General features: G+C 48.1%; 1 protein-coding gene across 3 annotated transcripts in view; it reads right to left on the bottom strand.

Moving 5' to 3' along the window:
* foxn3 (forkhead box N3) overlaps positions 1-13,797 on the bottom strand; it is a 116,497-nt gene that overhangs the window by 49,337 nt on the left and 53,363 nt on the right. For all 3 annotated transcript variants that reach the window (XM_020487538.2, XM_020487539.2, XM_020487540.2), the window contains exon 3: positions 6,838-6,974. In XM_020487538.2, the coding sequence (XP_020343127.1) occupies positions 6,838-6,974 (137 nt within the window). The remainder of the gene's footprint in view (positions 1-6,837; positions 6,975-13,797) is intronic.

The raw sequence follows: 13,797 nt of genomic DNA on the forward strand, positions 1-13,797 counted from the left end.
TTGTTGTGTGCGTCAGTAAGTACTAGGTCTGGGATGAGGAGAGGGGGTGGGGGTGTTTGGATGCAGTCGAGCAGAGCAGAGTGGAACTAGAGAGCGCAGCGCTAACATTTGTGTACGCCACAGGAGGCCAGTAAGCACAGCACTCTTTGTTTGTGTTCTTATGAGAAACACATGGGCTTCTGGCACAATCCTCTCCTTCATTCTCTCTCTCTCTCTCTCTCTCTCCCTCTCTCTCTCCATCCCTTGTTTTCGGTCCTCCTCTCTAACCAGTGGTGGAAAAAGTACCCAATTGTCATACTTGAGTAAAAGGTACCTTAATAGAAAATGACTCAAATAAAAAATGAAGGTCACTCAGAAAAATACTACTTGAGTAAAAGTCTAAAAGTATTGTGATCGTAAATATACTTTAGTATCAAAAGTAAATGTAATTGCTAAAGTATACTTACATTTTAAATATACGGATAGCGGGGCTATCTCCAACACTCGGACATCATTTACAAACGAAACGTGTGTTTAGTGAGTCCGCCAGATCAGAGGCAGTAGGGATGACTAGGGATGTTCTATTGATAAGTGTGTGAATTAGACCATTTTCCTGTCTCTCTAAGCATTCAAAATGTAATGTGTGCTTTTGGGTGTCAGGGAAAATGTATGGAGTAAAAAGTACATTATTTCATTAGGAATGTAGTGAAGTAAAAGTAAACATTGCCAAAAAATATTAACAGTAAAGTAAAGTACAGATACACCAAAAAGATACACCAAAAAGACTTAAGTAGTACTTTAAAGTATTTTTACTTATGTACTTTACACCACTGTCTCTAACTCTCTCTTCTCAATTACCTCTCTCTGTAACTCTTCCTTCTCCCCATGTCTATCTTTCTGTCCTTCTCTACTCTTTTCTCTTTCTCCTTCTCTCCGTCTCCCCCACTATCTCTCTCTCTCTATTCCCCTCGCTCTCCCTCTCTCCTCCCTCCTCTCCATGCCCCAGCCTTTCGTTAACTCTTCTCTCCATGTGTTAAGTAACACACACGCACACACACACAGAGGAAAACAGATTGTGTCCTCATCTTGACTCTAAGTGCTCCACTCCACTTCACTCGCTCCACGATGAAGGCAACAGGCCTTTTTCTTAATTCCCATAATCTAATATCCAATCCTATTGCCCACCACTTTCCCTCGCTGCCCCGCGCCCTACGGGCAGCAGACACAATCCTCTTTAGCTAATCTAAGGACCCGCTGGTGCCAGGGACTCCTGCAACACTCCTTTACTCACGTTTCATTTCTCATCTGGCAAACTAGCAAGGATGCCCACACCTCCATCCTCACCGCTCTGGTCACAATGGAGACATTCTTATTTCTTATGGATAATCAGAGAAATGCATTTCAGAGGGGGGGGGGGGCAGAGAGAGTGAGGAGAAACTCCATATAGTCATATAGTGAAGTGCCTATTTTGATAGACAGTGAACCGTCGTCTCTGAATTGATTCGACCAATCTGATTCCACAATCCAAGACTGCTTCCATCACGTGGACTGGGATATGTTCCGTATTGCGTCAGACGACAACATTGACGAATACACTGATTCGGTGTGCGAGTTCATTAGAACGTGCGTTGAAGATGTCATTCCCATAGCAACGATTAAAACATTCCCAAACCAGAAACTGTGGATTGATGGCAGCATTCGCGTGAAACTGAAAGCGCGAACCACTGCTTTTAATCAGGGCAAGGTGACTGGAAACATGACCGAATACAAACAGTGTAACTATTCCCTCCGCAAGGCAATCAAACAAGCTAAGCGTCAGTATAGAGACAAAGTAGAATCTCAATTCAACGGCTCAGACACAAGAGCTATGTGGCAGGGTCTACAGTCAATCACGGATTACAAAAAGAAAACCAGCACTGTCACGGACCAGGATGTCTTGCTCCCAGGCAGACTAAGAAACTTTTTTGCCAGCTTTGAGGACAATACAGTGCCACTGACACTGCCCGTAACTAAAACATGCGGACTCTCCTTCACTGCAGCCGACGTGAGGAAAACATTTAAACGTGTCAACCCTCGCAAGGCTGCAGGCCCAGACGGCATCCCCAGCCGCGCCCTCAGATCATGCGCAGACCAGCTGGCTGGTGTGTTTACGGACATATTCAATCAATCCCTATCCCAGTCTGTTGTTCCCACATGCTTCAAGAGGGCCACCATTGTTCCTGTTCCCAAGAAAGCTAAAGTAACTGAGCTAAACGACTACCGTCATCATGAAGTGCTTTGAGAGACTAGTCAAGGACCATATCACCTCCACCCTACCTGACACCCTAGACCCACTCCAATTTGCTTACCGCCCAAATAGGTCCACAGACGATGCAATCTCAACCACACTGCACACTGCCCTAACCCATCTGGACAAGAGGAATACCTATGTGAGAATGCTGTTCATCGACTACAGCTCGGCATTTAACACCATAGTGCCCTCCAAGCTCGTCATCAAGCTCGAGACCCTGGGTCTCGACCCCGCCCTGTGCAACTGGGTACTGGACTTCCTGATGGGCCGCCCCCAGGTGGTGAGGGTAGGCAACAACATCTCCACCCCGCTGATCCTCAACACTGGGGCCCCACAAGGGTGCGTTCTGAGCCCTCTCCTGTACTTCCTGTTCACCCACGACTGCGTGGCCACGCACGCCTCCAACTCAATCATCAAGTTTGCGGACAACACAACAGTGGCAGGCTTGATTACCAACAATGACGAGACGGCCTACAGGGAGGAGGTGAGGGCCCTCGGAGTGTGGTGTCAGGAAAATAACCTCACACTCAACGTCAACAAAACTAAGGAGATGATTGTGGACTTCAGGAAACAGCAGAGGGAACACCCCCCTATCCACATCAATGGAACAGTAGTGGAGAGGGTAGTAAGTTTTAAGTTCCTCGGCGTACACATCACAGACAAACTGAATTGGTCCACCCACACAGACAGCATCGTGAAGAAGGCGCAGCAGCGCCTCTTCAACCTCAGGAGGCTGAAGAAATTCGGCTTGTCACCAAAAGCACTCACAAACTTCTACAGATGCACAATCGAGAGCATCCTGTCGGGCTGTATCACCGCCTGGTACGGCAACTGCTCCGCCCACAACCGTAAGGCTCCCCAGAGGGTAGTGAGGTCTGCACAATGCATCACCGGGGGCAAACTACCTGCCCCCCAGGACACCTACACCACCCGATGTTACAGGAAGGCCATAAAGATCATCAAGGACAACAACCACCCGAGCCACTGCCTGTTCACCCCGCTATCATCCAGAAGGCGAGGTCAGTACAGGTGCATCAAAGCTGGGACCGAGAGACTGAAAAACAGCTTCTATCTCAAGGCCATCAGACTGTTAAACAGCCACCACTAACATTGAGTGGCTGCTGCCAACACACTGACTCAACTCCAGCCACTTTAATAATGGGAATTGATGTAAAATATATCACTAGCCACTTTAAACAATGCTACCTAATATAATGTTTACATACCCTACATTATTCATCTCATATGTATACGTATATACTGTACTCTATATCATCTACTGCATCCTTATGTAATACATGTATCACTAGCCACTTTAACTATGCCACTTTGTTTACATACTCATCTCATATGTATATACTGCACTCAATACCATCTACTGTATCTTGCCTATGCCGCTCTGTACCATCACTCATTCATATATCTTTATGTACATATTCTTTATCCCCTTACACTTGTGTCTATAAGGTAGTAGTTTTGGAATTGTTAGCTAGATTACTTGTTGGTTATTACTGCATTGTCGGAACTAGAAGCACAAGCATTTCGCTACAGTCGCACTAACATCTGCTAACCATGTGTATGTGACAAATAAAATTTGATTTGATTTTGATTTGATTTTGATTCATTTCAGACACGCACGCTCGTGCGCACCCACCATACACAGGGAGGAATGACACATTGGGGAAACTCCAGAGAATATTTTCCATTGAGCTGTCACCTACTATTACCTAACACTAAGGTGTAGTGTTGTCAGGCTACCAACAGGGGAGTCTGATACATTAGAACCAAACCAGAAATCAAGACCAAAACAACATGTCACACAAGCATCCACACCAGACATGACTGTCACTAACCTTCACATGACACTAACATAGCCATGAAAAAACCATTGCAAATGCGAGAGTTCCTCTCCTAAGACAATGAAAGACCTGAGCAGAGATAGAAAACCATGAAACATTAAAAGATAAAACCATTTTTATCCATTTTTATCCATCCATACTTGTCCAGAAAACAGTAGTTGTAGAATGAATGAAGACTTTCAACATACACAAACCATGGTAACCAGAGAAAACAAGCAAAACAACACCACACACAGCCTTGGTCCTCCTCTCTCCTTGTTTGTGTGTTTTGTTTTTCCCATCTCAGGGCTGAACACACCTTCTTCCTAGAAGCAGAAGGTCTGGTTAACTGTTAGCTCTCGACTGTGTGTGTGTGTGTGTGTGTGTGTGTGTGTGTGTGTGTGTGTGTGTGTGTGTGTGTGTGTGTGTGTGTGTGTGTGTGTGTGTGTGTGTGTGTGTGTGTGTGTGTGTGTGTGTGTGTGTGTGTGTGTGCGTGCGCATGTGTACGGGCCTGCGTGCTTGCATATAGCTCTCCTCCCTCTTTCTCTCCATCTAAAATGTATCTCCTCCAGCGATTCGCCCTCCACTTGTCATCTCCCATAATTCACGCTTTTATGGCTCCTCATGAACATGTACAAAAGTAGGTAGCTAACAACTGACACAGACAGCCACACACACATCCAGAATAGGCTCAAAGCCATCTGCTGTTGCCATGGTGAGCCCATGTGTTGCCTTGACGATGGCTTATTTTGCACGCTAATTAATGGCCTGTCCTTTTTGCCAGGCAACAAATTGCCACGGTGATGCAACCGCACCTGCCTCTCCCTCGGTTACGCGTTGCCATGGAGGTGTCGCTGTTGCCGCAGCAACGGCAGCTATAATCACCCGGCAAGGGCAAACACTCAGCAGAGAGCCTCGGCCAGACCAGCTGTTCAGTACGGAGAAAGAGTGAGTGAGAGAGAGAGAGGGAGAGAGAAAGAGTGGAGGAATGCAGTTCTGTCAAGGCCAACAAGATCTCATAATTTCACTTTCAAATTAGACGTATTATGGATTCATGTCTATTTTTGACGCATTCATTCCACGTGGTTACAGGGTTTATTCCACGTGGTTACAGGGTTAAAACAGAAACAACTCAAAGGTTTAAGTTTAGGTAGTATTTCCAAGTGGTTAAGGTTAGGGCTATGGTTTGGGGAAGGCTTAAAAAAACTAAATAACCATCAATTATTCTCCCGGTTTGCTAGAGCTTTGTGAACTGCCATGGTGCAGTGGTCAGAGCAGCACAATTTGGGCTGAGCAGCACGCTTCGCCTCTGAGCATCATGAGTTCGCGCCAGTGCTGAGCAATAATTTTGGGGGTCAGAGCCGAGTAAGGCATATGTGTAGACATTCTGGGGACCTTTTCAAACATCCAAAATCAAAGCCTGGTCAGGGCCCGTGTGGAGTAGCAGTACAGAAGGGACTCTCTTCTTCTCTCCCTTTCAGTCAATGCTGGCATGCTCTAAGCTGCTGTACTAGCTCTTCTTGATACACACATACGTAAACAAACGCAAACTGTTTTGTGTGCGTGAGCGTGGATGCATGTGTGCATGCAATTGTGTGTTTGTTTGTGTCAGTGTGTGTAACCCTGCTGAGTAAAAAGCAGTTACAAAATGCAGCATTCTGCTCTGAGCGGGGGTGGGGGGGGGGGGGGGGTGGGGGGCGTCACTCCACGTGCTTAATTACGTCACTTTTCTTTTGAGGCGACTTCGCCGTCGGCCAGAGCGGCTCACCTGTCTCACACCCGGTTCAAACTGCTCCCGCCAGGGTAGCCCGGGCCAGATAAATGAACCCGCTCATGGAAGGAGGGAAGGAAAGAGTTGGGTAAAAAGAGATGCGATAAGAGAGAGAGAGAGGGGGAGAGAGACAAGATCCCATTCATCATGCAAGAGTCAAACAAACAAGCTTACTCTTCCACACATAAACATCCACTAGTAAAACTCTCTCTCTCACTCTCTCTACAAAGTAAACAATTGCGACAGATGTTCAAGCAATTATTGCAGTACATGTATTCCAGTTTAAACTGCTACGGAATGAATTTCCCACCGTGCATAACAATGGCCATGTTATTCCATTTCCTCTGTCTTTGGAAGGGTAGAGCTTATAACCTTGATAAGGTGGCCTCAAGCGTTGAAGCATTTGGGAGAACATCTCTTCTATTCTCATCCCTTCTTCTTCGTCTTCTCCCCCCCCCCCCCCCCGTCTCTCTCCGTATCCCTCCCTGACCACCCATTTGTTCCACATCCTGTTAAGGATGATGGGTTTTTACAGTGAAGCCATTACTGTGTCCTGCACACTCGGCTGACTCCGCTACCCTGGGCGCTGGCCCAACACCACTCTGCTCTGTTCTACAGTGGACTGGACACACACATCAGTGGACACACCACTGATCAGAGGAGAGCGTATAACACTGATCTCTCTCTCTACTGTTTGACATTATCCCTCCTATCTCTCCCCTGACTGTTTGACATGAACACTCCTCCCTCCTCTCTCTCTGGTCCGGCCTGGTGTGTCCTGAGGCAGCGTTTGCTAAGCAGTCCACGGCAGGGTGTCATGTGAGGGGAGGGAGAGACCAGGCAGGAGGTTGACACTGGGGGGTGGATCACTAGTTACCATGTCCGTCTGCCTTTTTATACTCTACTTCTGATATGCCTGGGGTGTTGTGTGTGTGGGTGGGTGTGCATGCGTGTCTTACCTCTGATATGCCTGAGGAGAGGTGGGGGGAGTAGAGAAGACCTGGGCGTGAGGGTGGTAAGGTGTCTTCTTCAACGCCTGAATCAAATTCTGCCTGTACTCAGGGTCTACACACCACAAGGACCCCTTCCCAATGCTCTGTAGAGAGAGATGGGCAGGGGGGGGAGAGGGGGGAGAGAGAGAAAATTGTTGGAATGAACAGTTGTTTTTACAGATTCACAATAACAAGACTCTCCATTGGCGACGTGAGGTCAATAAACGATGTATTTACTTTCAAAGCGCATTATTGTACAGTACATATCCACAAGAGATAACTGAGTCCCACAGACACAACACACACCCCCTTCCTTCCCCTCGCCTCCCCCTTCTTATCCTCTTTCCCTGATAGCCACCTGTATGTGTTTGTCACAGCATTAGCACCAGGTGAAGTAACCAGTCTCTCTTTTTTCCCTCTTTCGCGACATCTCTCTTTCCTTTTGTTCTAGGGTTGGTTAATGAGGTGCACGGAGGTCAGATAAGACCGATTCTACTCTATTTCGCTCTAAGCTCTATATACCTCTGGGAGAGGTGCTTCGCCTTTGTGTGTGTGTGTGCGCGCGCCTCTTCTCCAGCCAGATTTGATTATGAGAAATAAGTAAAGCGATAAACCTGCCTCTTGTAAAAACCAGGCCAGAATTAAATAAAGAACCCGGACAAATGTGTGTGTTTTTTTAATGGTCCCCATATGACAGCATCAGCACTTTGCTACAGGGAGAGGAAGGGATGCGTTGAGGATTTCTAATTTCCAGTAAACATATAGTGAAGAATACCCAATGAGAGGGACAGGTCATCTCAAAGCAACCAGACCAGTTGGGGGAAAAATTCACAATGTCAAAAGTCTGTCATTTCAACAGATGACATAGTCGCCCAAACCCCCCCTCTCCCTCTCCGTCCGTCTGTGTGTGTGTGTGTGTGTGTGTGTCAGAATGTGCACTGCTCTGTGTTCTAGTTAGATCAATAGTCATGACCTTGGGCTCAGTGACTTGATATCAGACAGCCGTGTGTGTGCGAGGGCAACTGAAAGAGAGATTGTGAAAGTGTGTGTACTTGGGTGTATGTGAGCTTGTGACTGACTGCCTCTGCCCCTGTCTACTGGAGCGACTAGTCTGCACAGAGGGACAGGTGATATCATGTGCTAAATACAGAAATCTACCCTATTGATCTTAAAGACAGTGCTAGGCTAGGCGGATAACCGCTAATATTTACCCTTCTCTCTAGGCTCCAGGGCTCCAGGGGGCTAAGCTAAAGCTAAATGAATTGTTCCAGCGCTAGCTAGGTAAACACTGGGATTATGGGATATGATGTCCCTTCCCTGGCCAGAGGTGGCTATTATGCATGTGCGCACATCCACACATCCACACGCCTGCAGCACACACTCACATTTCTGTTGAAGGTTCTTTCCTAACATCTCATGGCATCCACCTGAACTTCTTATAGGTCATTATAGACATGCTAACTTATGGACAATATGCAGTAACAGCTAGCAGGGCTATATGCTTAGAATCACAGCAACAGTATGTAAACATCTTAGGAGGTTGGTGGCACCTGAATTGGGGAGGACAAGCTGATGGTAATGGCTGGAGCAGAATATGTGGAAGGGTATGAAATACCATAATGCCATTCCATTCGGTCTGTTCCAGACACTATTATAAGCCATTTCTCCCCTCAGCAGCCTCTACTGGTAAACAGTCTTTTCACCATTTTTTAAAGGAAGTTTAGAGTAAAGATCCAATTCCGCCAGAAGCGATGCAGGCGGTAATTTTAGGTTCAGACACACACACACCTAATTATTCTGTCAGCTTTCCATCAGTGGGGCTGCTTCTTTAAGGCCATGACTCAGATTGTCACAAACTCTATCAGGCCATGAAATGCAATACTTATAAATGCTGCAGTAGAGACAGCCTGATGACGCTACCATCCTACTGACAGCTACTGTAAGTGTGTGTATGTGTGTGTACACTTCAGTGGCGGCAGCTGAGGGGAGGACGGCTCATAATAATGGCTGGAATGGAGTCAATGGAATGGTATCAACCACATGGAAACCATGTGTTTGATGTGTTTGATTCCATTTCAGCCATAATCCCATCGGAAAGTATTCAGACCCCTTGACTTTTTACACCGTTTGTTACGTTACAGCCTTTTCCTAGAATGTATTCAATAAAACATGTTCCTCAACACACAATGCCCCATAATGACAAAGTGAAAACCGGACATTTAGATTTTTGTTTTGAAAATGTATTAAACAATAACAAGCAGAAATAACTTACTTACATAAGAAATCAGACCCTTTGCTATATGAGACTCAAATTTGAACTCAGGTGCATCCTGTTTTCATGGCACGCCATTTGCACACACTGTATATAGACTTTATTTTTTCTATTGTGTTAATGACTGTACGCTTGTTTAGTCCATGTGTAACTCTGTGATGTTCTTTGTGTCGCACTGCTTTGCTTTATCTTGGCCAGGTCGCGGTTGTAAATGAGAACTTGTTCTCAACTAGCCTACCTGAAAAAAATAAAGGTAAAATAAAACCATGGATAATGCTTGAGATGTATACAACTTGATTGGAGTCCACCTGTGGTAAATACTATTGTTTGGACATGATTTGGAAAGGCACACACTTGTCTATATAAGGTCCCACAGTGGACAGTGCATGTCAGATCAAAAACCAAGCCACGAGGCCCGTAGAGCTCTGAGAAAGGCTTGAGTTGAGGGACAGATCTGGGGAAGGGTACCAAAACATTTCTGCAGCATTGAAGGTCCCCAACAACACAGTGGCCTCCATCATTCTTAAATGGAAGAAGTTTGCAACCACCAAGACTCTTCCTAGAGCTGGCCGCCCGGCCAAACTGAGTAATCGGGGGAGAAGGGCCTTGGTAAGGGAGGTGACCAAGAACCCGATTGTCACACTGACAGAGCTCTAGAGTACTCTGTTGAGATTGGAGAACATTCCAGAAGGACAATCATCTCTGCAGCGCTCCACCAATCAGGCCTTTATGGTAGAGTGGCCAGACGGAAGCCACTCCTCAGTAAAAGGCACATGACAGCCCACTTGAAGTTTGTCAAAAGGCACCCAAAGACTCAGACCATTAGAAACAAGATTCTCTGCTGGTGAAACCTAGATTGAACTTTTTGGCCTGAATGCCAAGCTTCACATCTGGAGGAGACCTGCAACCATCCCTACGGTAAAGCATGCTGGTGGCATCATCATGCTGTGGGGATGTTTTTCAGCGGAAGGGACTGGGAGACTAGTCAGGATTGAGGCAAAGATGAATGGAGCAAAGTACAGAGATCCTTGATGAAAACCTGCTCCAGAGCACTCAGGACCTCAGACTGGGGTGAAGGTTCACCTTCCAACAGGACAATGACCCTAAGCACACAGCCAAGACAACGCAGGAGTGGCTTCGGGACAAGTCTCTACATGTCCTTGAGTGGCCCAGCCAGACCACGGACTTGAACTCAATTGAACACCTTTGGAGAGACCTGAAAATAGCTGTGCAGCGACGCTCCCCATCCAACCTGACAGAGCTTGAGAGGATCTGCAGATAATAATGGAAGAAACTCCCCAAATACAGGTGTGCCAAGCTTGTAGCATCTTAACCAAGAAGACCCGAGGCTGTAATCGCTGCCAAAGGTGCTTCAACAAAGTACTGAGTAAAGGGTCTAAATACCTGTTTTTGCTTTGTCATTAAGGGGTATTGTGTGTAGATTGATGAGGGAAAAAATGATTTAATCAATTTTAGAATATGGCTGTAACGTAACAAAAAGTGGAAATAGTCAAGGGGTCTGAATACTTTCCGAATGCACTGTATAATTACTAAAACAACAAACATGAAACAAGACAGTGTAACAGTGGCGAGATAGCTTGAGAACAGGAAACAATACCGACTGAGAAATGAACATAAGGGAGGGACATATAAAGGGGAGGTAATGGAGTCCAGGTGTGAATCATGATGATCTGCAGGTGCGTAATAAAGGATGCCAGGTGTACGTAATGATGAATCCCAGGACCGGTGGTTAGTATAGGGAAGTACCCCCCCTGACATGCTGCAACCAGTGGGGAAGGGGGGGGGCAACCCCGATGACGAGTAGCGGGTCGGTCCAGGCGGCGAAGGTGGAAATCACGGATCATGTTGGAATCCAAAATGTCCTCCACCGGAACCCAACAATGCTCCTCTGGGCCATACCCCTCCCAGTCCACCAGATACTGGAGTCGACTCCCACAACTCCGGGTGTCATAGGGGACAGGATCAGCTAGGGAACCAGGAACCACCAGTCTGAGGAGAGAGACATAAAACCAGGGTGAGATAGGATAGCGACTGGGCAACTGTAACCTATACGTCACCTCGTTGACCCCTGAACGGCCCCACAAACCTGGGGTTCAGTTTCTTGCAGGGCAGGCAGAGTGGAAGGTTCCTGGTAGAGAACCAGACGCGATCCCCAAGGTGGAACACAGGGGTCTCACTGAGGTGGCGGTCTGCCTGTTCCTTTTGACGACGGACGGCACACTGGAGTCTCTCATCAATCGCAGGAGCTTCGGTCTGGCCCGGGGTCTATGGGGCCAGGGACGGCTGAAAACCCAGAACACACTGGAAGGGGGTCAACCCAGTGGAGGAGTGATGCAGCAAGTTCTGGGCATACTCTGCCCATGGAAGGAATCGTACCCTGCCGGTCCTGACAGTGACTCCTCAGGAACCTCCCAAGCTCCTGGTTCATCCTCTCTACCTGCCCGTTGGACTGAGGCCGGTACCGTGACCCCGAGCTTCTCCATGAATGCCCTCCATACTCGTGATGTGAATTGGGGGCCACGGTCGGAGACTATGTTCTCCGCAAGGCCATAATGCCAAAAGACCTGCTGGAAGAGTGCCTCAGCAACCTGGAGAGCAGCGGGGAGACCAGGAAGAGGGATTAAACGACATGACTTGGAGAATCTATCCACTACCACCAGAATGGTGGTGAAACCGTCAGAGGGGAGATCTGTTACAAAGTCAATGGATAGATGAGACCAGGGTCACTGAGGCACGGGAAGTGGCAGGAGCTTCCCTGCTGGTGCATTCTGGGGGGGACTTGGTTTGAGCACATACGGAACAGGAGTAGACATAACAAGTTACATCCTACGCCAAGGTGGGCCACCAGTACTTCTCAGTGATGGTGTTGATAGCGTAAGAAATACCTGGATGTCCAGCGACGACAGCCCAGGTCAGCAGCCGATCCGTTATCCCTGTGGGAACATAGATGTGTGTGCCCAGGTCAGCAGCCGATCCGTTATCCTTGTGGGAACATAGATGTGTGTGCCCAGGTCAGCAGCCGATCCGTTATCCCTGTGGGAACATAGATGTGTGTGCCCAGGTCAGCAGCCGATCCGTTATCCCTGTGGGAACATAGATGTGTGTGCCCAGGTCAGCAGCCGAGCCGTTATCCCTGTGGGAACATAGATGTGTTCGCCCAGGTCAGCAGCCGATCCTTTATCCCTGTGGGAACATAGATGCGCTCAGGAGGACAGTTCAGGGGTGTGGGCTCCCTCTCTGAAGCCTGGCGGATGTCCACATCCTCGTCCCAGTCCACTGGAGCTACAACTTTGGAGGATGGGAATATAGGGGCATTCTGGACAGGACCGTCTCCCGAATCATAGATATGGGACAGGGCATCGGCCTTGATGTTCTTCGAACCTGGGCGGTAGGTCAGCGTGAAGTCGAACCTGGCGAAGAAGTGTCCACTTGGCCTGGCGCGGATTGAGTCTCCTCGCTGTCAGTGTGTACTCCAGCTTCCGATGGTCGGTGAGAAGGACAAAAGGTTCCTTGGCGCCCTCCATCTAGTGTCTCTACTTCTCTAATGCCAACTTCACCGCCAAGAGCTCACGATCGCCGACATCGTAATTCCTCTCTGCGGGGGACAATTTCTTAGAGAAGAATGCACATGGATACAATTTCAATGGGTTACCCTGTCGTTGAGATAAAACTGCCCCCACGCCCACCTCTGACGCGTCCACCTCAACCACAAAAGATAACATAGGATCTGGGTGCTTGAGCAATGGGGCGGAGGTGAAATGTCCCTTGAGGAGACGAAAGGCCTCGTCAGCTGCTGGGCTCCACACCAACCTATGAGGCCCACCCTTGAGGAGAGAGGTGAGAGGGATGGCGATAGAGCTGAAGTTCCTGACGAAGCAGCGGTAGGAGTTGGCAAACCCCAAAAACTGTTGTAACCCCTTTATGGTGGTTGGTGACTGGCCATGACCTAACCGCATCTACTTTCTTGTCATCCATCCTTACTCCCAGCGGGCTGATTTGGTACCCTATGTAGGAGACAGCCTTCTGGTAGAATTGGCACTTCTCAGCCTTGACAAACATGTTGTTAGCCAGGAGGTGTTCCAGGGCTGCTCAAACGTGAATGGGATCCTCCAGGGTAGCCAAGTAGACCAGGATGTCATCGTTATACATGACCACCTGGCGTCCGAGCATGTCCCTGAACACCTCATTCACGAATGCCTGGAACACTGAGGGAGCATTGGCTAAGTCAAATGGCATCATCAAGTACTCGTAGTGGCTAAACTTTGTGCTGAATGCAGTCTTCCACTCATCCCCCTCCTGGATGCGGATGAGATTGTAAGCACTCCGCAGGTCCAGTTTGGTGAAGAACCGTGCCCCGCGAAGCTGTTCGATGGCTGCCGGCACCAGAGGGACAGGGTACCGATACTTTGTGGTAAGTTCATTGAGCCGTCTGTAGTCAGTGCATGAGCATAACCCTCCGTCCTTCTTGTCCACAAAGAAGAAAACAGCTGACGCAGGGGCAGTGGACGAGCGCCTCTTGGATCCTCCATGGCCTGGGTCTCAGCCACAGACAGAGGGTAGATGCGTCTGCGCGAAGGTATTGCACTGGCAAGCAGTTCGATGGCACAGTCCCAGGGGCGACGAGGAGGGAGACA

The sequence above is a fragment of the Oncorhynchus kisutch genome, linkage group LG7 (assembly GCF_002021735.2).
Source record: "Oncorhynchus kisutch isolate 150728-3 linkage group LG7, Okis_V2, whole genome shotgun sequence".
NCBI classification, from domain to species: Eukaryota; Metazoa; Chordata; class Actinopteri; order Salmoniformes; family Salmonidae; genus Oncorhynchus; species Oncorhynchus kisutch.